Source organism: Pristis pectinata, chromosome 7 (genome assembly GCF_009764475.1).
Source record: "Pristis pectinata isolate sPriPec2 chromosome 7, sPriPec2.1.pri, whole genome shotgun sequence".
NCBI lineage: Eukaryota > Metazoa > Chordata > Chondrichthyes > Rhinopristiformes > Pristidae > Pristis > Pristis pectinata.
In genome coordinates, this window is record NC_067411.1 from 60,902,107 (window position 1) to 60,928,718 (window position 26,612).

The 26,612-nt window shown below is 39.8% G+C and overlaps 1 protein-coding gene and 1 long non-coding RNA gene across 3 annotated transcripts in view; one reads left to right on the top strand and one right to left on the bottom strand.

The window, feature by feature from the left end:
* Nucleotides 1–8,736: 8,736 nt before the first annotated feature.
* Nucleotides 8,737–26,071, bottom strand: LOC127572233 (uncharacterized). 2 transcript variants are annotated; one of them, XR_007956610.1, is made up of 4 exons: nt 25,933–26,057; nt 18,852–18,905; nt 15,819–16,004; nt 8,737–14,676 (listed from the first exon to the last, which is right to left on the bottom strand). It is a non-coding gene; the product is annotated as an uncharacterized LOC127572233 (long non-coding RNA). The 2 variants fall into 2 exon arrangements; XR_007956609.1 differs by lacking the exon at nt 18,852–18,905 and having other exon boundaries at nt 25,933–26,071.
* An 8-nt stretch (nt 26,072–26,079) lies between these two features.
* mtap (methylthioadenosine phosphorylase) overlaps nt 26,080–26,612 on the top strand; it is a 140,178-nt gene continuing 139,645 nt past the window's right edge. Inside the window, 1 exon segment of the mRNA XM_052019185.1 lies at nt 26,080–26,189. Coding sequence (XP_051875145.1) covers nt 26,175–26,189 — 15 coding nt within the window. The 5' untranslated portion in view covers nt 26,080–26,174.

Here is a 26,612-nt window from a genome sequence, read left to right on the forward strand (position 1 = left end):
GTATGAAGGCAATGACTGCTCTCACTCAGCTGCAACCTCAGTGGTGAGACCCAGAAATCCAGGGGTGTGCCCTCTGATTAAGGTGCAGTTTTTAAATGCTTTCCACTCTTCATTGAACATTTTGGAGCACAATGGGTCATTGTATCCTGTGGAGCTTGGATGTATAACTTCCCCAGAGTTTAGAATACTCCACTGCTCAACCTCGTGCTTAAACTCTAACTGCTGCAGCTCTTCTGGCAACATTACTGCAGCCAAGCTCACCTAGTGCACTATGTCCCCATATGTGTCCTCCAGCTACTCAACTTTATTGGCCCTGCAGTTGATTCCCAACAATTTTCCTGTATTTTGATTAGAAAGTTGGAAGTTAGTTTGTTAATGTGGCTCAGACACTAAAATTTGCCAAAGAACCTGCTGTTAATTCTGGGCTTGGTAGGCAGTTAGCTCACTAAATTCCCACCAAGGAATACACCTGAAGGCTAAGGTCTTGCCTTACTCCCTCAGTAAAGTGTGGTCCTTTTCATGGTGGGGCACCTCTTTGGTACTGAACTCACGAGTCTCCCAATAACAAAACCATTATACAGAGGTGAATCACTATCAATTGAATTAAGCTGGAATGAAGGGATAACTCTAGGAATTTTGTAGACCAATTGTGCAGCAACTGATAATTTCAACAAAACTTTGGAAACAACAAACTGATTCACTTTAGCTTGACAGAAATTTTACTTCCATTATGTTTTGTTTTGGAAAAGATTCATCCGTTTTTAGGTTTCTCCTTACATTCTCCTTCCCCTTAGGCAGTTGAGGATGACATGTATCCGATCTGTGAGTTCTGAGATGGTTGATGAGGCCGGTGCAGGATCCAGACATGGGATCCAGGGTTCTCAAAAGCTATCCCAGCTGCTCCTTTATTTTGAATGGTCTTGGGCCAGGGATTCCCACAAGTCGATGAGGATATTACATTTTTTGAAGGAGACTTTGAAAACATCTGTGAATCATTTCCTCCATCCTCCCAATGGGGTGATCTTTGGGTTTTAAGGCCATACCTAGAGTTGGCTACACTGAGTAATCACCACATGTCAACAAGTGGCTGGGTCTCCTGCACTCTTTCCACCCATCAGATATTCCTTAAGCCATGGATTTTCTGCTGAATCTCAGCTTTCAGGTGCCTGTAGAGCTGTTCCCTCTACTTTGAAGCATGATGCAGATTTCAATCCAAGAAAGTATTTGTTGTTATTTAAAGTGGAGGTACAGAGTGCATTAGACTATGGTCAGTGCAACGGTCATCTGTCATGGCACAGGTGATGCAGACATCATTGCAGGCTCTCATTCAGATGGTGTCATAATCTGATGCCAGTGCCTGGACTGGGGATGTTACCTTGTGATCTTGTACTTGCTTCTGAGATAATGCTTCTAAGATATAGTCCTCGCTGGAACAGCACCTTAAATGGCTAGTTTCTCAAAACAAAGTAAATGTTAGAAGGCTAATCAAGTCCAGGGTGCATTTCATTTAAGCCAGGTTCTACCCTTGCCTGTCCATCTTGCTGCAGACATTGCAAGAAAGAGATCAGCAGTGCAATAGCAGTTGTGTTTTCCCTTCAGTTGTGGTAAGCTGCATTGCACCATTTCATGCACGATCTGAAATCATGTAATTCCTGGGAGGTGGCTCCACAATGAGTAGGGGATTGACGCCTCAGGTAGGGATACATGGAGAGTAAAAAGGGATGATTGCTACATTTAGTGGTGGTAGTAAAACAGGTATGGGCAGTTCAGTGTCCTGTTACACAGCTTGTGCAATTTACCTTTTATTGGTTATAATGAACAGTCACTTGCTACTTCTACCATTGCTGAATGTGTAATTCAGCCTTCAGTATATAAACTTAACATCATAGGTGGTAATTTTAGGCTACCCAACCAAATAACCAACATTGATTGTGTTGTCTATATAGCTTTTGCTCTTGAGGGTTGGGTTAAATTGGCTACCTGTATGTGTATAAAGTCAGTGAATGCTGAGGAAAGACAAGCTTGAGTTCTGTCCCCATTGCGGCACATCATTCACCTGATGTTTTCTCCTGTGGTAACCATGGGTAAAGTCCAGGAAGATGAATATTATCACTTGTCTGAATGATTAGACTCATTATCCTGATATTCATTAGTAAAGCTGCAAAACGGCCCTTCTTTTGAAGGGAGATGAACTGTGGACTTCGTAGGTTACAGATAAATTGCAGCAGTAAGTTTGAATTCAAGATAAGAAGTAATCAAACATGCATTTACTGGATCCATATAATCAATGTTCAGTTTCCTTTTGCTTTTTGAATTCACCCTCACCTGACAGCCACTGCTGTGGCAAAATGTTATGTGGTCAATAGAGTCATTTGTCACACCTTAGAAACCCTTACCAGCTTCTGATTTTTGCCCAGTAGCAAAGAATAGGTTCCTGAGACAGCTAAGGCTTATCTAGACTTCAGTCAGGGTTGGATTTCAGCAAATAATTGGTACTATTGTTTAAACAAAACTCATTCAACATTTTTTTGGACCTGTGTATACTTTTACAAGTCTAGTGGTGGGATCCATTTTTAGGTAGTATCAGTCATCGTTCCTTTAGCTGTGCTTGTCTAATTGATTTTTTTTCTCTTTTGATTTGGTGATGCTTTTGAAGACTTTGAAGAGAAATGGCAATGTTATTCTGGTAAAATTGTTCATTAAGGGTTCAAACACACTTCAATTGCAAGGTTGTAAATTGGGAATTTAGGATTTGAGAAAGAAATTAAGAAAGAGCAAAGTTGTGGAATAGGATACCAAGGGAAGACTCCAATTGTTGATTTGTTTCTAGAAAAGCTAAAGTTTAATCATTAATCATAGTGTTCACATAATGAAATAGAAACTAATATCTGCATTTTATCTTACTGTAGAAGTAATAATTTCTAACGCTAAATACCAATAACATTTCTTTGTAATCTAAGCATTACTTTTAGAGAGGCATAATCCTTGTGTCAATCTATCTGCCCTTTAAAGCAAGTAGGTTTGCTCTCCATTCACAATTATGCAGGAACTAATGATTAGAGTCAGAACCAAAGCAATGAAAGTCTCCACATAGGACATTTATAAAGTGCCAGCCCAATTAACAGCACCAAAGAACATACAAATGTGCAAACATAGGTAGAAGCACTGGTTGTTCACACCACTGTTGCTGGAGGAATAGGAAGTAACAAGGTAGAGGAGCTAATTAGGTACAGCAGATAGATAACAGGCAATTGTTAATGTGTCTATTCCTTCTTAGTATCTTGTAGATGGAGTCTTTCTGTGTTCCAGAATTGGTCAATTGACTACAGGGTTTGGAACAATCCCTTAAGCCTATCCTACAGGGAAATGCAAAGTTGGATGGATGATTAACTGAAATGCTACTGGAGCACCATTCAGGATAGTGTGCCCCATTGGTGAAAGACTTAAGACACCCTCAAGAGGGAAGACAGGATCTTTCAAGATGTGCCCACTTTAGTCCTCTAATTGATAATCATGATTCCTGGGATATGTAAAAATGAGAGTAGCCAAAGGACATGGGTTTCAACAGGAAATATTTAGTCCCACTATTGTTCTAAGTTTTGAGTGTCATTAATTGAAATCACCTAGATTAACTATTGACCAAATCAACTTTTAAAGTTTCAATAAAATGATCATACATTGCATATCGAAGGATCGTGCATGTGAATGCAGTGTGCCTATTGGTGGCAGTTGACTCCTTCAGTCCTGGCCTGTTGTCTGTGTTTGTGTGCATTTGAACGCAGTGACTAGATGTTAGTGGACTCACTTGGGACTTAAACACATAACTCATCACCATGCTGTATAACTCACAGCTACAAGAAGAATATTAACATACATGATAAATATTTAACGCTTACAGCAATTGGTTTGGTGCATGAATCACTGAGGGCAGTGAGGGATTGATTCCAAAGTGTGACCTAATCAATGTTTGCTGAATGTTTTAGCTGCTAGGATTGTATTATTGCTAAGAGTACATCACCTTCAAATCAGCGTGGAGTCTGTGAGGGGCAAAGATTTCGACAACTGACGTAAAAGAGAATTTCCCCCAGCGTCTGCCGCACAGTCAGTCTGGGAAGTCAGAGGTTTGCATTCATGCTGTAAAAGGAATAGGTATCGCTGTGGGACTTTTGTTGAGTGCGTCCTGTTGAAATCACCATCAACTCACTGCATGTCAGCTGACATTGTTCTTATATCTCCACATGTGTATTTATTGTTCAGGATGTGAAAATTGTCAATGATTCATGGATCTCACTAATTAGTAATACCTTTTCCCACCCACAAGTAGAAATCAGGACAGCTGTTTTGAATCAATGCTGGTATATTGGTTCCTATATCCTGCTGAAACTTTACATAGCAAGCCAAAGATCACACCTTACCATTGCTTCAGATGACATATTTCTGTGCAAATTCTGTGTCAAACAGGCATTAAGAAAATTAAAAAAATTAAAATATCATGCCACTTTAAAAGTATATCTTCAGATTTTGTTGACAGTACAAATTTTTATTGAATTTGTTAGGATGTAGCTTATTCTTCAACAAGGCTGGTATGTTAGGTTCGTATTTCTAGGAAGGAAGCTGCCCAGTTAAATGAAAAGATGTTTTTCAGAGATAATAATTTCTTATCTTCTATTACTCATCCACATGTTTAAGATGGCTGATGAATGTGAATAGACCTCCTTTCAAAATAAATCTTATTATCAGTGTTACCAACAAAGTTTCATAGAAAAAAATACCATTTTATCACCAGCGTTACCAGATATTTCATGACTAAGCCTGACTGACTCACCAATAACTCATTCCAGGCAAGTTAAGACGCTGTAGAAAAAATACTAAAAATGTACTTTGAGGTGTGAGTCGTGATGAGATTCAGTGCTTGCCAACCCAGTCATAATTCTACAGAATGGTGGTCAGGATGGTGGTGCTGGAAGATTTCAGGCAAATCAATGCATGCCAAATTTGAAATGGTGGCCCTTTTGCTAACATCTTTAATCAAGGTTCTCGCTACTTCCTTCAATATGTCCTATTCACAACACCATTACACCATGTGCTATTGTTTCACAATTTAATTGCCATACATTAGGTTGGTTGTAGCACTCCACATTTTGAGTCAGAAGCTGCAGTGTAAGTGAGCTGCATTGAAGTCCAGTTGCTTCTTGGCAAATGGTGGCTCTATATTTCAGGTTAACGTCCAGCGAGGTACCTAGCGGCAGTAGGTATCCCCATCACCCCCCTCCCCCCCATAACCCATAAAACTCTCCCATGTTCTGGCCTATCACATATCCATCTTTATAAAGATACTTATGGATAATTCATAATACAGTCCATCAGACTGTTGATCAACCTCTGAATTGCATTTGGCCTGTTTTCTTTGAAGCAGCATTTTGGCAAGTCAGGAACACAAGGGGTCTTTGCTTTCCATTCAAATCATGGGCTATCCCCGGGTGACAAATGGGTTCCATTTTCACAGATGTCCATATGTCAATTTTGTCTGTAAGTTGGAAAAGACCCAAAAATCACTCTCTATGGTAACCACACCTTCACAGTATTGTAATGAATGGCATCAAAAGCACATAAGACTAATAAGAAAGAACAGCTGTTAAAAGTGGAGAGAGAGAGGAAACTAGTTCTGCTGTTTGTCGGAATGAACGTAGGTACATATGTCAGACGTTTGTATTTAATAATAATAATATAGGAGCTTGTTCGTATGTGGTGAATGTCCATAAGTCAGACATTCTTAACCCGGGGACAGCCTGCATTTGTGAACTTGATGAAATGGTCATATTTTCTGTACAAACCCAGCATCAGGAACTCCAAAGTATTTTTAGATTGGGCCTCATTTGTCTGCTGCAGAAGCCAAACAAACACCAAGCATTCCATCCGTGCCCCACCCCAAAGCTCACTAGTCGAGTAGATCACCATTGCCCATGTATCTTCACACACTTCACAGCATTTAGAGGCTGAAGGACTGCAACATAAACGAAGGGTGCAGAACTTGGCTTTGCATGGGAGCAGATCAGATCAGGGAGTAAGCAGTTGAGTTGGGTGAAGTGAGGTTGCACAGACCTGCAAATAGTATAATGATTTTTATGGAACACTTTAGCTCTTCCCAGATCATAACAAAAAATCTATGCTATTTTATAAGCATCCTTCAGTGGCTGGGTAGGTCACTGTGGTCTATGGAGCTTCACACTCTTTCCTCAGCGGATGAAATGGTGAAAGGATTCGGAGGGTGAAAGAGTGCAATGTAAATGATACCTGGCCAGTGGTGGGTTGATGACTGGGCAGAAAAACACCTATTGTTGCCAGATATCTCTTGAATATTAGCCCAGAATTTAGAGCCAGAGTGTTGGTCTCCATCTGCCAAGTAGCATGTTTCAATCACCAACTTTCAAACTCAGAAGCAGAAATGCTAACTATTAACTCAAAGCTAATCACTAACTTAAGTGTATAGAAGACCAAAGGGAATAACTTCTATTTGAACATCTAGTACTAAATGTGTGCACAAATATTGGGCATAATTGTATTTACTTCTATGTAGAGGTGAGTGCAACTGACAGCTGATACATTATTACTGAACACTATGAACCAAAGATTAGTTTCTCCCCCAAATACCTGGAAATGTAGTAAAGAATGAGAAGGATAGTAACAACTTCAGAACATAGACTGGTGGAAGAGGCAGACACATAGCTGAAGTGAGGACATTGAATGCAGGAAAGTGTCAAATGCTGCATTTGAGAGAATGATAACATAACATACAGTAACATATCTTTATTAGTCACATGTACAACAAAACACACAGTGAAATGCATCTTTTGCGTAGAGTGTTCTGGGGGCAGCCTGCAAGTGTTGCCATGCTTCTGGCGCCAGCATAGCATGCCCACAACTTCCTAACCCGTACGTCTTTGGAATATGGGAGGAAATCAGAGCACCCAGAGGAAACCCACGCAGACACGAGGAGAATGTACAAACCCCTTACAGACAGCGGCCGGAATTGAACCCGGGTCGCTGGTGCTGTAATAGCGTTACGCTAACCGCTACACTACCATGCCTGCCCAAGAAAGGCAATATTAATTAAATGGTATCATTTTAAATGGAGCACAGCAGTACAAAGCCCTGTGGTTAATGTACACAAGTTTTTGAAGGACAGAAGATATTGAAAATAGTGTGACGAAAGCATTTATTATCCTTGTTTTTATTAATAAAGGTATAAACAGCAAGGAAATTACAACACTGCTTGTACCTCAGCCTGACAGTGTTCTATTCTTGGCTTCACAGAATAAGGCACTTCAGTTCTGTGGATGGACAGAAGGAACTGGCATTGTTCTCCTTGCTGTAGAATAAGTTAGGCAAGATTTGATCAATGTGTTCAAATTATGAGCACTTCTCATAAGAGACACTTTGATAAATTAACCAAATATCACTGATTTAGGATTTTTGAAAAGCTACTAGAGACAACATGAGGATTTATCCTTTGTGGGGTACTATTGTGATCTACAATGCATGTAAGGAAACTGTAAGTTAATTTAGTTGTAGCTTTCATTTGCAAGTCTATGAAGAAAGAACATAGTGTGGGACTCATCTGATCATTCTTTAAAATAGCTGACTTGGGTTTGATGGGCTAAATAGCCTCTGAATGTGCTGCATCATTCTGCAATGCTATACGCATGATAATATTACTATAAACTCAAGAATCTATAGATTAGTAGATATGAAAGATGCAGGCAAATATTGACAACAATTTCTAAAACTTAAGTGGTTGTTATTGAATAAAGTTGACAATCTATATACTTGGAGTGCAACCTTTTTGCAAAATAGGAAACAATTTCTAATGACTCCTATTCTTCACCAACACATTGTCAGATGTTAGAAATTGTAATGTGCTGATGAATTTTGGATGGTTTAATTTAATAAAGGAATATAATATACTATTTGGAAGTTATAACCTGCCATAATTTGTACTACTGTTAAAGGACAATATTAACAGATCAGAACTGGCAATAGATCAGGGGCTGAGCTGAATCTGCATATTCCCCAAGGCCACAAAGTATTTTATAGTGCAATAATATTTTTATCATTTTTCTGATCATTCAATGTTCCACATTATTCATGTACTTAAATTCTTTTGTAGCTTTGCCTAACCCTGTCTCTAAAATATTCTATATAGTTTAACTCAAACTTTCTATTCCTCCTAGTTTGGCCTTTATGTACCCTTTCCCATTTTGTCTTCCACTGGCCATGTCTTTACTCACTCCTACCTCGATGTGGAACTCCATCATTTATAACCCATATGTCCCTCCTTGCTCCTCCTTTAAGACTCTCAGTAAAATTCACCTCAATGGCCAAGTTTTTGATCACCCATTCAAACATTTTATTCTTTGGTTCAGGGTCCAATTCATTCTCTTACACCTTTGTGAAATGTTTCTATCCTATGTTAAAGCCACATCTTTTTCACAATTTGTGCAATAGTTAAAAAATCTTTGTGTGTGCATTAATGAATTGTCATCTCATTCCTTTTTTTTAACCAAAGTATTAGTTAACCTAAACATATAAGAAATTGAATAACTGAGATATAATGTATGTTTTATTTCAACATGCTATAAATGAGATTAGTTTTATTTTCGTATGTATGTTTTAAAAGTGAAAATTTAAATAGACAATCTAATAAAAATGGAATAAATATAATCTATTGTATATACTTGGATTTAATTTATTACTTTTTTTAGATAATGCTCGAATTCCACAAAAATAGTTCAAAAGAAAGGCATCAGTAAATATGGATGTGCGTATACAAAGCCATGAGAGATATCTTCCTTGCATTTCTTTAATCAAACTTAACTATTTTCCAAATGTAATCAATGTGAAATTTAAGCAGGTTATGCACAGTTGAATGATTTGAATACTTATCATACAATAATAAATGTCTCAACTTAAAATTATTCAATACTGAATCTTTCAAACCTGAAGAAACCTATTCACCTGGTGTTGTTGGAACAAGTCACTCAGAATGTTTTCATTGTTTCTGGAACAGATTTTCTCCTCACTAAGCATTTCCAGCAAAATTAAACTTGAACTATATAATTGTCCAAGGCACCAGCAGCCATTAAGAGCTTTGAAGACAGATTTAATGAAACTTGTCTTTCTTTTAATTCCTTGCCAACACTTTTTGCCAATTTTCTCCCCTCTGTTAATGTCCTGAAGGCTCGGGGTAATTTTAACAACCTGTCAAGCGGGGAATTGACATGGCTGCAAATATTCTCAGTTTTATTCGCCACCCAATTTTACATTCCATTGAAATCAACACATATTATTGAATATAATGTAGGTTGGAAAATGTCCTGATTGACTCTTTTATGGGATACAGGTAGTTCTGCTATAACGTGATAGTTACAGTCCTAAGAAATATTGCGTTACAGAAAGTTGTGTTAAAGCAGAACAGGCTGCAGTTGCCTTTAAAGCACAGATTTAAACAGGTTTTCATGATCACAATCATGCTACTACTAATGCAGTCCACATACTGCAAATATTGTTCATTAATCCATCAGTCACGTTATAACTAATTTGGATTATGGAAATACATGTTATACCAGAACTACTTGTATCTGGAATCCACTGGTACTTATTCCAAGTAGCCTTTATTGAAACACAAGAAATTCTGCACATGCTGGAATCTGGAGCAATACACAAAAAATGCTGGAGGAACTCAGCAGGTCAGGCAGTATCCATGGAGAGAAATAAACAGTTGATGTTTCTGGCTGAGACCCTTCATCAGCCATTATTGATAATGCATGTGGTTCTCAAGTATCAAAGAATGGTTACAGCACAGAAGGAGGACTGTTGACGACCTATTGGCTCCACGTTACAACTAATCCCACTCCCCACATCTCTCCATTCCTTTGCAATTTTTTCCCTTTCTTCAGCCCCCTTTTGAATTGAATCCACCAATATTTCTGCTGGCAGTGCATTGCAGACTCCAATCACCTACTGTGTTGAGATGGTTCCTTATGTCATATTTGGTTCTTTTGCTGATCACCTTCATTTTAAACCCCCTAATTCTTGACCCCACTGCCAATGGGAACAGATTATCACTATCTTCTAATCTGTAACCTTCATAATTTTAAATACTTCTCGCAATCTCCTCTGTTCCAAGGAGAACAGCCCCAGCTTCTTCAGCCTAAACGCATAACCGTAGACCTTCATCTCTAGAATCCCTCCTGCACCCTCTCCAAAGCCTTCATATCTTTCCTAAAGTGTGATGTCCACAGCAGACACAATACCCAGTATTTTATAAATGATCATCATGACCTCTTGCTCTGTGCCTCTGCTTATAAAGCCCATAATCCCATATTCGTTCTCAACCTGCCCCATCATTGCCAATGAACCATGCACGTTTTGTCTGTGAAAGTCTGTATTAGGGCACTGATCAAAGTTGTCAAGGGAACCATAACTTTAAAAATTGGCAGATGGACTCAGAAAAAAATAAGCAGAAACTTATTGAAACCGACAGATACGACCTTAACTGAGGAGAGGGGAAAAATGATGTTTATCTGAAATTGTTAAATTCAACATTAAATCTCAAAGCTTCAACAGTTCCAGTCTGAAGATGAGGAACTGTTCCTCAAGCTTACATCAGGCACTGTTGGAGCAAATTAGGAGGATGAAGACCGAGAAGTCAGAGTGGGAGTAGGGCAGAGATTTAAAGTGACAGGACTAGAAGCTCAGAGTTGCCATTGGATATTGAATGGGGGTGCTCTGCAAAATGGTAATTCAGTCTGTTTTTGGTTTTTCCAATGTGGAAGGAATGACATTGTGTGTACTGAACGTATTGCATTAGACTGTAAGAAGTGCAAGTGAATCACTTTTTCATTTGGAACACAAGAAAATAGGGGCAGGAGTAGGCCACTAGGCCCTTCAAGCCTGCCCCACCATTCAATATAATCATGACTAATCTACGCTGGCCTTAACTCGTCTTCTGCACTAGTTCTTCAAAGAGCTCAGTTCTTTTAAAAATTTACCTACCTCCACCTTAAATACAGGTAGTTCTGCTTTAACACGACAGTTGTGTTCCTAAGAAACACTATGTTACAGAAAATTGCATTATAAGAACAATTGTGTCAGTGGGAACAAAGGGGTTAGGGGCTGAGAGTTTAAGACTTGCAATAACAGAGTTATTTTTCCTGCAGGTCCTTCAAAAATAAAAATGTTTTTAATAGTTATAAGTTTATTCTGTTACTGCAAACTAAAAATAATAAAGACTCTATGTTACTTTGTTTAATAAAGTATTGTTGCACAATTGTCAATAGAAGTGATTGCTTGTCAGTTAGCAGCCTGTGTTCTAAAGAGACAATGGTATCTGATTACTCTGGGGAAGTTACTTGGAAACATTTTTTTTCTCAAGACTGTTTTCTCCCCCAGTTTTTTTTTTGTTTGTCAATTTCCAAAGTAACTCTTAAGTGGTTCTTTAGTTCCTGATTGAAATTGTGTTATAACCAATTTGGCCTGCATAATACAAACAGTGCTCCCTAGTTCATCAACCGTGTTATATCCAATTTGTGTTATGGAAGCATGCATTGTAGCAGAACTACCTGTGTTTTTGCCAGTAAACACATGGATTCCTTAGGCCAGAATATGTCCAAAATGTGTATATTTTAGCAAATAGTGCTATAATAGGGTAATAACTATAGCAAAGCTCTTCTGATGTGGAGTCTTAGATCACAATGATAAGGTTTTCTGCATGCCTGATATCTGGCTGGCCATATAAAGCGACCCACTAAAGATGAACACAGCTGTGCATGGATGCTCAGAATCATGTGTTACTTGGGTTGCCAGATAAAGGATGAGCTAAATCTGAATAAACCATTTTGTGTTGGTAGTTCAAATGAGCAGAAGGAAGATCGTTGTCATTCCTCTCATCTCTTTACCATTTTTCATCCACCTAATAATCGGCCCCAGTTGGTGAGGGTGTGAGGCAGCATTCCAGAGTATTCCACATCTCAGGAGTAGATAAAGAACTCTGGGGAAGGGGAGTCAGAAACTCCCAGCATGGAGATGGGTGTGGAAGGACACAATCCATGAACCCGGAGGAACCAACTCCATAAAATGGAGAAGTGGGAAAGGAGTTCCAATCTAGGAAGAATGGGTGTAGTGATGGGAGGTATTTGCGTGGGCCAAGCGAAGACACTCTTGCTCCTCTTGGCTGTGAGGAATCTTATCTTGGCTCAGAAGCTGGCACTGTTTCCCTTGTGCTGTTCTACAGAGCCCAGTAGATGACTATTAAATATTTATTAAATGGGAGGTTCCAGCTTCTATATTATATTCAATGTGTTGGCTATCCACCCCCTGGCCCTGCCTCTATTAAACCTGAAATAGCCAGGCTGGGTAACAGATGTTTTTTCACAGCCTACCCAACCCCAATCCATTGGGTACTGAAGGCCACCCAACCTGTTTCAAACTTTATGCTTGAGAAGCATGCAGAATATCTTGCCTCACTCCATTGTGCCAAGGGGCAATGGGGAGTAACCCCATGCCCTGAGTTGCCCGTGAGCTATCTCCAAGTAACAATCATAACATGAGATACATTGTTCATTCTCTAAAGAGGGCCGCAATGGTGGGGGCAAGATTGCCCCAGGAGGAAGGCAACCACTAGTGAGGGGGTGGGGTAGGGGGGGTTGGCAAGGATGGAAGGAGAGGATTAAGATTGGAAGGAAGAATGGGTTGAGAAGGAAAGGTGAGGAATGTGGTGGCTAAGACAGAGCAGGTTCTGAGGAAGACAGGAGGTTAGGGGAGGGTGAGGGACAGTGGAAAAAGACGCTATGTGTTAAGTCCATGCAGCAAAGCCTGGCCTCCAGTCACCTTGGATCTCTTTATCATTGGGCCAAGACCTTGCTCTAAAATCATACACTTGCTTGTGTGAAAGGGGCCATCCCCATGTAAAGAAATAACAAATGGGCTGCAAGGGGTAAGATTTAAAGGAGACCTGAGGGGCAACCTTTCCACCCAGAGGAACGAGCTGCCAGAGGAAGCAGTAGAGATGGGTACAATGACAACATTTAAAAGATACTTATATAGGTACATGGACAGAAAAGGTTGAGGGATATGGCACCTTCTAAAATAAAGGCACGACATTAGCCACCCTCCAGTCCCTCACCAGTGGCTAACGATGATACAAATATCTCTGCCAGGGCCCCAGCAATTTCTTTCCAGTCTTCCTACAATGTCCTTGGATACACTTGGTCAGGCCCTAGGGATTTATCCACCTTTGTGTGCTTTAAGACTGCCAGCACCTCGTCTTTCGTAATATGGATACGTTTCAAGGCATCACTATTCTCTTCCCTGAATTCCCTTGCTTCCGTGACCTTCTCCACAGTAAATACAAACCAGAAATATTCATTTAAGACATCGACCACCTTGTGTGGCTCCACATTGACCACATTGATCCTTTTGCTCTTGATATAGAATCTCTTAAGATTTCCCTTTATCTTAACTGCCAAAGCTATTTCATGTCCTCTTCTTGCCCTCCTGATTTCCCTCTTAAGTGCACTCCAACATTCCATATACTCCAAGGGATTCACTTGATGCCAGCTGTCTATACCTGACATATGCCTCCTCCTTTTTTCTGACCAGAGCCTCAATATCCCTCGTCAGCCAGGGTTCCCTATTCCTGCCAGCCTTGCCCTTCACTCTATAAGAACATGCTGGCCCTGAGCTCTTGCTAGTCTATCCCTAGTTTCCCTAAAAACTTTGTAGTGCCCCTTTATTCTTGAACTGTTGGTAGAAGTAATACAACCAATGGGCTTGCCAAGACTTGCAATTAAAGTACAACCACATTGGCCTGAGACAGGGCCTGCGTAAGCCTGACTGTATAGGTCTCCACATTGTATTATCTGCAAGGTATTGTATTTGAATTAAATCTGCTCCTTTAACAAGCTTTCTTCTATTGGTATATGATTGGCTAATTACTGTAATGCTATTCATGGCAGCCTTCCAGAGAGTGAGGATTGATCACTGTTTTTAAAATCTTACAGAATGCAAAGTGGGTGATGATCCAGGGCAAGGGCTTCATACCTGACTTCTAGTAATTCAGAGCTTGAACAAAGGGAAATGCATCGGAGCTTTGGTCTGCATTAGTGCTCCCACTTCCCATTACCTCCAAGATGAATAACTGCCTGGCTAAGGTTTCAATTAAATCAAACCAAAGTCTCAGGGTTTTCAGGCGATGAGGGGGATAATTTTGTGGTTAATACATAACCAAAGGAACACATGAACTAGAAGCCAGCGTAGGCCTCTTGGCCCTCATGCCTGCTCCACCATTCAAAAAGATCAAGGCTGTGTTTCACCTCAGTGTCACTTTCTTAAACTAACCCAATATCCCTTGATCCCCTTAACATCCCAAAAAAAACATTCAAAGAATACTTTATATATTCACCATATACAAAACCCAGAGGCCTTTCCATTAAAAGCCTTTGAGGGGAGATATGAGAAAATGAGCATAGGGCCCCATTTATGCTGTTGGAACCCTGTCTAGACAGTCGTATAGCACAGTGTAATATTCAAACAGTTCAAGTTACTGACTTCTGGATTAGGCCTTATGCAAGCCCAATTTGTAAGCATGTTCTTCAGCTCTTCAGTCACACAGCGCACCTCAAAGGAAAGTTGAAAAAAAATTACTTCAATACAATGTGATTATTGGATGTTACTCAATTACTTAAATCAAAATCAACACATCCTGCCTGAGAGCTTCAAGTAGCAAGACCAAGAGAAATGACACCTAAACTACAATTAGAAGCATTATTTTCCTAAAATGTCTGAATGAAAGGTGCCCAGTTTCTCAACAGTTTGTCTTTTTAGAGAGCTTTCTCCATTGGTGTCTGTGGCTGGGCTCAATGCCTTTGCCAGATAAGGAAATGGAGGAGGCCTGGAGACTGAAGGGCAGCAGCCAGTCACCTCCAAATCCAGAAATTACTTTCAGGTTGAGGTGGTAGGACAGGTCAGAATGAGTTAACAACAGAAATCAACCATGGTCTGCAGATCTTAAGCCTCTGTCCGGGATCACCATTTTCCAGGCACCCCTTGCTGGGCAATGTATGAATAATCTGCAGTCTGTAACCTTGATTGGGTGGTGCTATTTACTTCAACACTATGCAACTGAATAGTACGCACCATGGAGGAAATGCAACAACCACTATTTCTTGTTCATTTTTTGGAGCACTTGAAATTCAGCAGGGTGCTTTCTTTTATAGTGTTGCTGAGCAGATAAGTGCACATTGTCCTCGGAGTAACTGTTGCTGGATACTACTGGGACAGCCAGGTCTTCACTCCACAGCATCAGACCAGACCCTTGCTAATGTCAGTCCCATATCTCATCCTTCATGCCCCCACCTCCCTCAACCTTGGGGAACAAATCATCCCCACCATACCATGACTCTCCAATCTCCTGGCTATTGATCAGCCCAGAGGCCAATCGAGCCTTCCACCAATTTCAATATTCCTCCTAGGACGATGCATATAATCACTGTCCACTCCTCTCATTTCTTACTTAACACCACCCCAAACCATAATCTTTGGCCACTTACTTGACCACAGGCTGTGGCCCAGATCAGGTCTATTAACTCCAGGCCCATCTCCACACTGGACATAGCCTTGGTCCTGGCCTTGGGCAGCACATTTACAGACAATTATATATGCAGAACATAATCAAGTACACTAGGCCCTTGTGCCAAAGTAACTTAAGGAGGAATTTCATACCAACAAAATGGTGTAGAGACTTAACTTTATAATTCTACCTTTATCCTTTCTCTCACGCTTGAAGAATGCTGATTGCCCAGGTGTAGCAAAGAAGAAACTCTCCCAGATCAACTTCAGGTCAGTCTAGAAACCATCAATTCTCTGATATGTTTAAAAGTTCAGAAGTATGCATTTAGCTGTGATTGTCTGCTGTAATCTTCACGCAGCAAATTACACAGAAATCTCTGAGAATGCAAAGGAACAATATTTATTATTTTTTGGATTTTGATAGGAAAAACTACCATTTTCAAATTGCTTTTAGCCACTCTCCCTATGATGTATTCGCTTTTTAAAACCTTTTTCTTACTCACTCTCAATTCTTGAAGACTGGGGTTAGTTTCACAAGCGCCAGATGCCCTCTGCTGTTCAAAGGTAATTTTTACTTCAAGTTAGAATGAGTGTTGGAAACAGGATATGGTGGGAACAAGCAAAATTGTTTCCTTACATCTGGAACTGTACAACCCCAAGAGGATTTACTGAATTGGAATTAAACAATCCTTCATTTGGAAGATTAAAGCTAATTGCAACATTCCAGTTTCAGAACAACTAACTCAGACACAGGCTAATAATTAAACCTGGGACCTTCTGGTCTTTGTAGTACAAATATTTACAGGATAAACTTAGAGACACTAAGGGTTCTATGTTTGCAACAATGTTTTCTACTTTATTAGTTAAGCAGGCAAAGATGTGGAACTGAATTTATATATCACGATAAAGCAGAAGCAATGTTGTCAAAACATTAATATGGTATAATCATTTAATAAGTTGGCCCTCCATACACATTCTTAAACCTGGTATTCATAAGTTGCATGCAGGTAGACCATGAGGCTCCAGGCTTCTGCCATTAGTGGCTAAGAATATTCTTACTAAACATAACCTGTGTTTCCTACTCTATGAGGCTTCCAATCATTATAGTACAGGCTTGAATATGGATACAATTGCATCACTAATTAAACAATGTCAAATAATTCTGATTTGAATTATAGGCTTGGGGACAGTCTTCATGCTTTATTCCTGGACTGAATTGCACAGCAACCTAGAGTTTTGAATAAAACCTCTCTTTCCAAATCTTTATTCTTCTTTCTGCTCATACTTTGACATTAATTTAAAAACTATTGGACATGGAGTTTAATATTTCTCATTGAAAATGTTTCCATGATTTGTTGAAGCAGATTTGTTTAATGTGGCAGAGAAAAAGAAGCTACTAATTCATTATTGGCTATTTTATGCTACCAAACGATAAACTTTTGAAGGATAGGATTATCCTCCAAGAAAATAAGCCATAGAAATAAGCAAACTAAGACAGCTAAAATGCTAATAGGTTAAGCGTTGATGATGCTTAAAAGATTGTAACTGAAATAACAATTTGTTAGCCTGATTCAGTGATTAATCAACACTCCCTTGGAAAATCTTTGGTGCTGGGACACTCAGCAAGATGCAGGGAATAGGCCTCTCCTCTTGTGTTGCAAGTACCAGGAGGAAAGAAAGAGAGTGAACTTTATGTAAAAGGCAACACAGACCCAGAAAAAGCAACAAGAAAATTAGACTGCAAGAAATCTGAAGGTTACATTATTTGATCAAATGAGTGCCAGGGATATTCTGAAATGTAGTATATTTATTATTTTGTATTATTACATAAACACAAGTTGTTACTGATTAAATGGAACCAAGAATGGCTGCATTTTATGTTCACTTGCTGGGTATTAAATAAAGCAGTGTTACAATTTGCACCTAATCTTGTTTTACCGGATGTTTACTCGGTGGTTCTTAGAAGATATTGGAAAGGAATGTGTGAGCAAATTAAAAGAAGTAACAGGGACATCAAATTTAGATCAAAGTTATTGTAGTCATTAGATCCCTGGGGTATGTTACCATAATTGTAGATTTTAGCCAGTGCAGTTTATATGACAGCATTTTGAGATATGGGTTGCACCTGCTGAATTCTGTGGTCTAAGCCCATACCACAAGATGCTAATGACACATCCTAATCTTGCTGCCAATGCCAAAATATTATATTCCACATTGGCATATCATAGATTGGGAGGCAGAATTTCCATTCCAGTGCAATTCCAGCAATGCAGCTATCTAACCAGAATTTCTAAACGTAAATCCCTTCTTCTCTCCATTGAAACAATTATATATTAATCATATCTCCCAACCAGTTTCCTATTTGAGGCAGTAACTGTCTTTTTCCCCATCACCTGTACATGGGGAAAAATGAGCCTACTTAAGTTTGGTGTGATTTGTCTGATTCTATTATTTTAATTGGTTGCCATTACTGAAGGAAAACAGTGTCAGCACTGAGGTAATGCATTCACCAGCAGGCAAGGAGTAAACCTTTGGAATTATTCAGTAGGCATTGTTATTGTTTTACCTGAAGTCTGAACATTACCTTTTCTAGCACACAAACTTCCCATGAAAACTCCTCTTTGGCTTTTTGTTGTCAAATAATTGGCAAAATTCTGCTTTGTTGTAGATTTGCATGTTCATTTAATCTGATGCAATTGTACAGTTATAAAACTTGTGTTAATGTAATAATACAAAATAATAAATATACTGCAATTTAATAAATAATAAATATACTGCAATTAAACTGCAATTGTACAGTTTACAGTTATAAAATTGAGGTATGAAGTACAAAATTGGCATTACTTCTTTACAGTTTAGAAACTACATTGATTGCAAAGGCCTCAGTACTTTGAGGGATTTAGCTTTTAATAGTAAATTATATAGGAAGATGTTTAAAGTCAACATGCAATGCAGAAGTGTTATTTAAGAGGAGGATCTTAAGTTCCAATTCCAAATGAAGATACTTCAGGGCTCCTAAAGTACTGAGTGGATCAGGATTAATGAAGTGGATGACTACTAGCGTCTTCTTCACATCAATGGATATCTTGAGATCATTAAACTTTAGGACCTAAATGGCTCAACTTTTATAAAAGATGCTTCAGCTGATGTTTGCAGATTGAGATAGTACAGGTAATAAGTGGACTGGTGGAGTGTCACGATGATAATCCGGAGGTAATACTTACTCTATTCCAGTGCCAACATAAACTTAAAGTGGACATTTTGGCTCTGTGCAAAACCTGTCAAATAAAAACCATATGTGACTGTGTTCTAACTTAACAAGCTTTATTTTTAAACTAATAAATTTCACACTGTTCAGTCACCTTTCAACAAGTTTGTGTTTAAATGAAGATTAGTCTGGAAGAGTGCATTTTGGAAATTTGTGGGGTATAATGGGCTAACTTTGCCTACAATGATGCCTTATTTATTTCTACAGATGTTACTTCCCTTTGTCGTAATGCAAATCTGTAAAAGGATATAAGTACAGCTAATGTTTTTAAAAATATGAATTCCTGAATAAATTAGTGATTTTCTTCTTAAAAGTAATGCATACAATTTATCCTTCAATTTGTGTCTCTAATATAAATTTACTTTGTAAGTTGTAACGTATGTGACTTGATATTGAAAATACATGTAACTTGTCATGGACTGGCTCTGTAATGGTGTTCACGCCCAACCAGTTTCTTGAGATTATCAGAGACAGGAGGAGTAAGGGATGTGGCCTCTGAAGCCAGCTCTGACATTCAGTAAGTGTTAAAGGAATGACAAGTCTGCCAAATGAATTATGAATTCATTGTGTCTTTATCCATGATTGGAACTTCAGACAGCCATTCTACTGATAGGGTATAATTTTTATGTCATGATGAGAAGATTCTAAGAAAAACAAGTGCTGTAAAGCACTGGTTATAGCACTGCATTGCTTGTCTACTGATATACTACTCCAGTTTTCTAGTTTAACAGCCAGCAGACAACTAGCAATGGGTTTAAGCCATGCAGGGTCGAAATAGGCTGATGTTAGGCATTGCTTTATCCCCTTGAGGGGAATTGAGGGCTTCTGAAATGAGTTGTTTGCTGTTGTGGTGGTTTCCAGCTCTCTGTACACCTTCAAAAGGGAGCTAAACCAGCTCCTATCAGCCAAAATTGCTTTATTTAGAAAGACAAGTTGCTTTATTGGTAACATTTTGTCCATGCAACCTCATCTGGAATACTTCTGATCACCTGAGGGACTAGCGAGGAAAATAACAGTTTATTTCCTCACTTTTCATTCTACATTTTATTTTAGAAACAGAAATCTCTGCCCCAGGGGATTACCGGGCTGCAGAAATCTGAGGGAGGATGATGGAATAATGAGTTGAGTGAGAATCAGGGTGAGGGGATGCAGGATTATCCTTGTCCATCAGGCTTGTTTGTTCCTCTAACACTTATAAGTGATTCTTCAGGTATTCCATGAAGCTCTGTTGGCTTCCCCTCATCTGGACGTTGATCCTTATCTGTACCTCCAGGACAGTCTATTTCCTACAATGTTTGATTAGCTAGTGGTTCTGGAGTTGATGGGCTTTTTCTAGATTGGTGTTGCATTTCTATTTCTCCAATACTCAGCTGTAGGCCTCTTTTCCAGGAATTCTCTAACACCTGGGTATAACGTGCCCACAATCATCAGTTTCTTTGGCATTTGTGGTGATCATTCCAACTTTGGGGCTTTGGCTGCCTCCAATCCATCCACCCATTAGCTTGTTAATTAGAATCACACTGACATCTGAAATAGGTAGATAGGAAAAGTCCAGCTGATTTAGCTATCATATTGTGGCACAGGATAGGAAAGTCATCCTTCCCCCCCTTGACTTCCTTTTGTCTGCATCCTGCATAATGTTTTTCATAATTGGAAGGAAGGGAATAGATTTACACCACTGCATCTGCAATAGATTGAACACTGGCAGAAGCAAGTGGGAGCAAAGGGCAGTTGTATCATAATATCAAACAGAGCGAGTGCAAATAATTAGAAGTGGGCTGTTGATTACAGGACCTTGATAATATTAAGGAAACAGTTGAGATATGCCAAATACAAAATTGAAGGAGTGAGAAAAAGTGCCTTTATCAGACATAATATTCGCAAAATGGAAAAGTTAAAAAAAAATGCATTGCTATTGTCTCTTTCATGACCACAGGGCATTTCAAAGCCCTGTATGGCCAGAAATGTAGTCACTGCTGTATTTAGCCACTTTGAACACAAAAACATGGCATAGCAAGTGAAATTTGCTAATAACCAGTACAAAACCAAAATGCTGGAGATACTCAGCCAGTCAGGTAAAATTGTTCAGAGAGAAATAGAGCTAACTTTTCTGGTTGATGACCCTTATTCAGAAATGGGAAACTTTAGGAAACAGACATGTTTTAAATTAGAATCACACAGTCATACAGCACAGAAACAGTCCCATCAGCGCAGTAAATCCATGCTGACTAAGCACCCACCTATACTAATCTCATTTTATTCTCCCCACGTTTCCATTAACTCCTCCTAGACTCTACCGCTCACCTGCACACTGGAATCAATTTACAGTGGCCAATTAATCAACAAACCTGCACATCTTTGGGATGTGGGAGGAAACCAGAGAACTTGGGGGAAACCCACATGATCAGAAGGGAGAATGTACAAACTCCATGTACACTTTATGGAAGGCCAGGATGAAACCCGAGTCACTGGAGCTAGTCGGCTTTGTGCTGCCCCCAAGTTGTAGAGAAGAGACAGGGTGGGGAGAACAAAGGGAAAGTCTGCAATAGGGTGGAGACCACAGAGAGAATGTCAAGGTCTTGCTAATGAGAGATGAGATATATTTATCAGTCACATGTACATCAAAACACACAGTGAAATGCATCTTTTGCGTAGAGTGTTCTGGGGGCAGCCTGCAAGTGTCGCCACGCTTCCGGCGCCAACATAGCATGCCCACAACTTCCTAACCTGTATGTCTTTGGAATGTGGGAGAAAACTGGAGCACCTGGAGGAAACCCATGTAGTCACGGGGAGAACGTACAAACTCCTTACAGACAGCGGCAGGAACTGAACCCGGATCGCTGGCGCTGCAATAGCATTATGCTAATGGTTGATAATCTGACTGGAGATGTTATAATGGAGGGTGAACAGATGAGAAACAAAACAGAGGAATGTTGGAACTGTGATACAGAACACAGCAGCTGCTAGAAATCTGAAATAAAGGAGAATGCTGGAAAAAGCCCAACAGGTCAGGAAAGATTGAGAGCAAGAGAGAGAGCGAGAGAGAGAGCGAGAAAATATATGTCAGAACTGGTCAGGGGTTTAAATGCAGACAAAAAGTCAAATGCTGGAAATCTGAAAAAAATACAAAAAGTGCTGGAAACACTCTGCAGGTTGGGCAACATTCATTCAGAATTGAAATTGACAACATCTCACCATCGATAGATCAACAGCTGAAAACCCAACTTGAACCCTCCCCACAGAAGATGACCGGTCTGCTGAGCATCCACGCATTCTGCTCTGATGCAAATTGGAAAGGCTGGTTTCCTGAGATTATAGGATTCACTGTTGACCCCCAAGGGCTGTGGTGTGCCTAGATGGATGATGAGATGCTGTTCCAAGTGTATGTCAGATTTCCTTGAAACAGTGGAAGGAGTGGAATGGGATATAGAATTAAAGCGACGGGCAACTGGAAGCCTGGGGTCACCTTTGTGATCTGAACAGAGGTGGTCTGCCAAGTGATGACCTTCTGGGCTTTCCCAACAACCCCCTGTATCTTAGACTTCCAGCAACTGCTGTTTTCTGTCTCTCAGTTTTAGTCTTTTTATTTTTGCTTCTCTCTCCTCTGTCCTTCCACTATTTACTTCTCCTCCAGGAACATCAGCAAGACTTCTACACTAACCCTTAGTCGATACCAATCTTTTTCTCATGATCTTTACACTGTTATTCGCTTTGTTCTCCTTACCCTGCCTCCTTCGCTGCAACTTAAATGTGCCTGCTTCTCCCAGTTTTGACAAAGGGTCATTAGCCTGAAACGTTAGCTGTTTCTATCTCCATGCTGCCTGGCCTGCTGTGTATTTCCAGCATTTTATGTTTTTATTTCAGATTTACATCAGCAATTTCTTAATAACCTACATTAGTATCAGTCTACATGACATAACACAAAAGAAAACAAGAGCACTGGAGAATAGACTGCAAAAATTATTTGGACAGTACATGACTGCAGAAGCCAGAAGGACAAAGCCAGAATCTTGGGCTGCACAGACAGGAGGATAAAGTGCAAAAATGATTAGTGACACTGGGTATTAACAGATATGCTGAAGTGGCTGTTTAAGATCCTGTGTATTGCTATGATAACCTGTTTTTATGCATTATCATACAATGCCTAGAGTATTAAGCAGCTAAGGTGCAACCATGCAACCTTTATGTTCCTTTGGGGCCATAAAATCAAAATTTTATGAATGACTCAGGTGAATTAGAGATTAATTGCTTTGAGTTGGATTCGAATTAGATGATGTCTTTAGAAGAAACCCATTGTTTTTGCCTTCTAGAACAACGCAGACACTATTATAAAGCGAGAAAGAAAACAAGGTGGAACAAGACTAGAAAAGATTGCTCAAAAACAAGACAAAAACATGGAGGAGAAAGAGAGCTGGGGATGGAAATAATGAGTGGCAGAACAGTGGGTAGGGCAGCAGAAATACTGATGCAAATCAGGGGACTTTTAAAATTGCCTGTTGTGCCCCATTAAATATAACTTTAATCTTATCTAATGTGGACCAATGCTGGATATTTGCTTTGTTTATACATTATTGATGCACTCATGATGGAAAATGGAATGCATGACTTCATGTTTAGCAATGATTTAATCATGCCTTTATTTTTTTTGGGTAGATTGCTTCAGCATCTAGTGACTGTAGTGCTGGAAAATTGGAAAATGCTTTGAAAATAAACAAACACCACTTACAGTAATTCCACAGCAAAACTCAAACACAGGATGCGATTCGAAGGGGAATCGTGCCTCAGCAATCTTTCCCAAAGATCAACTAATGGAACAAGAAGATCTTGCACTAACATCAATAATTTAATTCCTCTTCATCAACAACTGTATTGATGAAAGTCCTGACCCAAGCACTTGTCCCAAGACTAGAGCAGCTTTATGACAGAGCTGAATTTTTGTTTTGAAATGAATGAAACTAGACTCTTACAAGTCTAGTAAGACTTACATGTTTTCTCTTACAAGTAACCAATTATTAGCACTGTCCTTTTCTATATACTTGCATCATATTTTGACAAACATTCAAAAAAAATTCAACAACTCTACCAGAAATTGAAAGGCAATCAGGAAACTAAAGACTTACACTGGAATAATCAGAGATTATGAAAGGCACAAAATGCTTTACAAACACTCAAGTAGTCTCTGCTACTGTAAGAAATGTTTGATTAAAGAGTTACCAGAGCAGGAAAGAGACACAAACAGTGAGAATATAAATAATGCTGTGGGGATTTTATAATTACAAGACTGACACTTTTGTAGCTGCAACGGAGAACCTCAATAGTATCTTACCTCTCAGATAAAGGGGAGCGAGAGTATTCTGAATGGAGTCAAGTATACTGAATTCTTAATTATTAGACTCAGCCTATCCTATGCCTTTCAGTTTCCTGTTTTTGATGTATTAAGCTGTTCAATGGAAATTGGAATGTCTGGAAGCAATGCTTCAAATGGATTCTCTCTTATCTAACACTGTGATTAACCAATCTGCTTCTAACTGTTTTTAAAATGAGAAAGCATGACAGTTGGGAGGATTTGCAAAAAACACATGGCACTGATTGTTTTAGCCATAAGTCAGGAAATAAAACATTTAACATCAAAGCAGAGAAACATTTATGACAGTATACTGAGGAAACATGGTCTAATTCTTTCCTTGGCACAGCATGTCAAAGTTGGAAACAGCAGTCTAAGGCCTTGGATGCTCCCAAGAGGAAGTGAACGTTATGATAACTGGCAATGTGCCTAATACTTTTGCTCCATGGAGGTCCAGGGACAGGTCATTACACCAGATTTTCATGCATCTGGCCCCTCATATCATAAAACTACCAAAACTTCCTTAGTTACACTGCTTCAATGTGTAAAAGTATACTATTATTGAGAGACATATTTGCTGAAGTTTATTAAAATTTAAATTTTTTATTCTGAATTCTAGCAAAGTTATGCAAAAGCTTCACAAAAAAAATACAGGCTAGTCCTCAAATGGAAGCATGGTGGCAAATTCTGGATATCACATTGCCTTGGAGAGGAGGACAATCTACTTCAATTATCTGAAGAGGCAAGTGAAACTGGAATCATACTCTACAGTTCAGTCAGGGACAAAAAGGAAGATCTAATGATTTTCAAAATCGCGATTCTTTAAAAAAATAGAAACTATTTGTTGTGCCAAAGCAGTCACTATAGAGGGTGCATACATTTTTAGGAAACTAAAAGAACCAGAGGCAACACTTATTTATGAAGTGAGCTGTGGTGATGCTAGCAAGAACCCTGAATACTTGACGTACAAAATGCAGGGTGCATCAGACTGATGACATCATTTTACAAAAGCACAGAGACCAGCAGCGTAAGAACAATAAGGGTGGCAAAAAGGCAGTAAACAAATATAAATTTTCAAAACAATATTTTGTCAATCAAGGCCATAAGCTACTTATTTTTCTTGGCTCCCCTGCTAATCAAATCATGGTCGCAATGCAAATGAATGCAGTTGCATCAGAAAGTGTGGCAAAGAACCTGCATTTATGTAGCGTCTTTCAGAACCAAAGAATGCTCCAAGCCACTACAGTCAAAGTACTTTTGACGTCTAGAGCCAGCTAATTATGCAACGAGTTCCAAATACAAAAGAAAAACACAATCGATTTTTGATCGAGTTGGCCGAGTAATGGCAGGCGGGACGCAGAACTCTTGATATGGGAAACATCACAAAGATCCTGTCACCTCGTTTGCGGACAGGCACAGAACGGATTACTCAGTTACAGAATCTTGAATTTCCAACTTCAACCCTAGTAACCACCTTCGAAATAGGAACTGTGGCCAGTGATTGTCCAGAGTTAAAAGTTATCGTCTAACGTAGACTAAATCAACATTAAATGCACTTAATTCAAGAGGTGTGCGCCAAACGAGGGGGCCTCAACCATAAAATCAGCACTTGGTTTGCAAAGTGGCCATTCAACCGGAAAGCTTCTTTCACCCCCCCCCCCCTTCTTTGATTCCGTTCCATTCACAGTCTTACTTCGGTTTCAGTTTAGCAGAAGAATTATTCCCTTGTTTTCTTGAACAGCTAGTGATCCAGGGGTTAGAAACGTTGCTTTTAATCACGTGCAATGCTTTTTACTGATGTCTTTTTTTCCACTTCCCCTCCTCGCGGTGAACAAGCCTCCAGGAACTTACCGCATCAGTTGACGCACAGAAACTGATCGTGCGTTTCTACCCAACCGGAAGCCCAGGAACGCAGCACAACCTCCCGAAATTAATATGGCACCGGTCAAGGTAAGATCTGCGTGCGCTTTGGTCGTTGCGTGGTTTGTGTTTGGGCGTCTGTTCGACCATACACGATCTGTAGTGATCGGTGTGTCCGCCAGTGTGTTGGAACTCCACGTACAGTGTGTGTGGAGCGCGATGCTCGGTGTTTGTGTTCCAAATGCATGGAGCTCGATGCGCGGCTCTCAGCAGCCTCCATGGAGTATCTCGCACGTTTTTTTTATTTGCTCTGGGCGCCCCCGTTAGAATATCCGGACGTGCGACCCCCGCTCTGCTGCAGGAGTCGGGCGAGGGGGCCGGTGGTCCCGGCGGGGGCGAGCGGCGCCAAGGGATTCCAGTGCGCTGTGTTTACCGGTTGGAGACACAAGAGATCCTGCAGACGCCGGAATCTGCAGCAACACAGACAAAAGGCTGGAGGGACTCAGCAGGTCA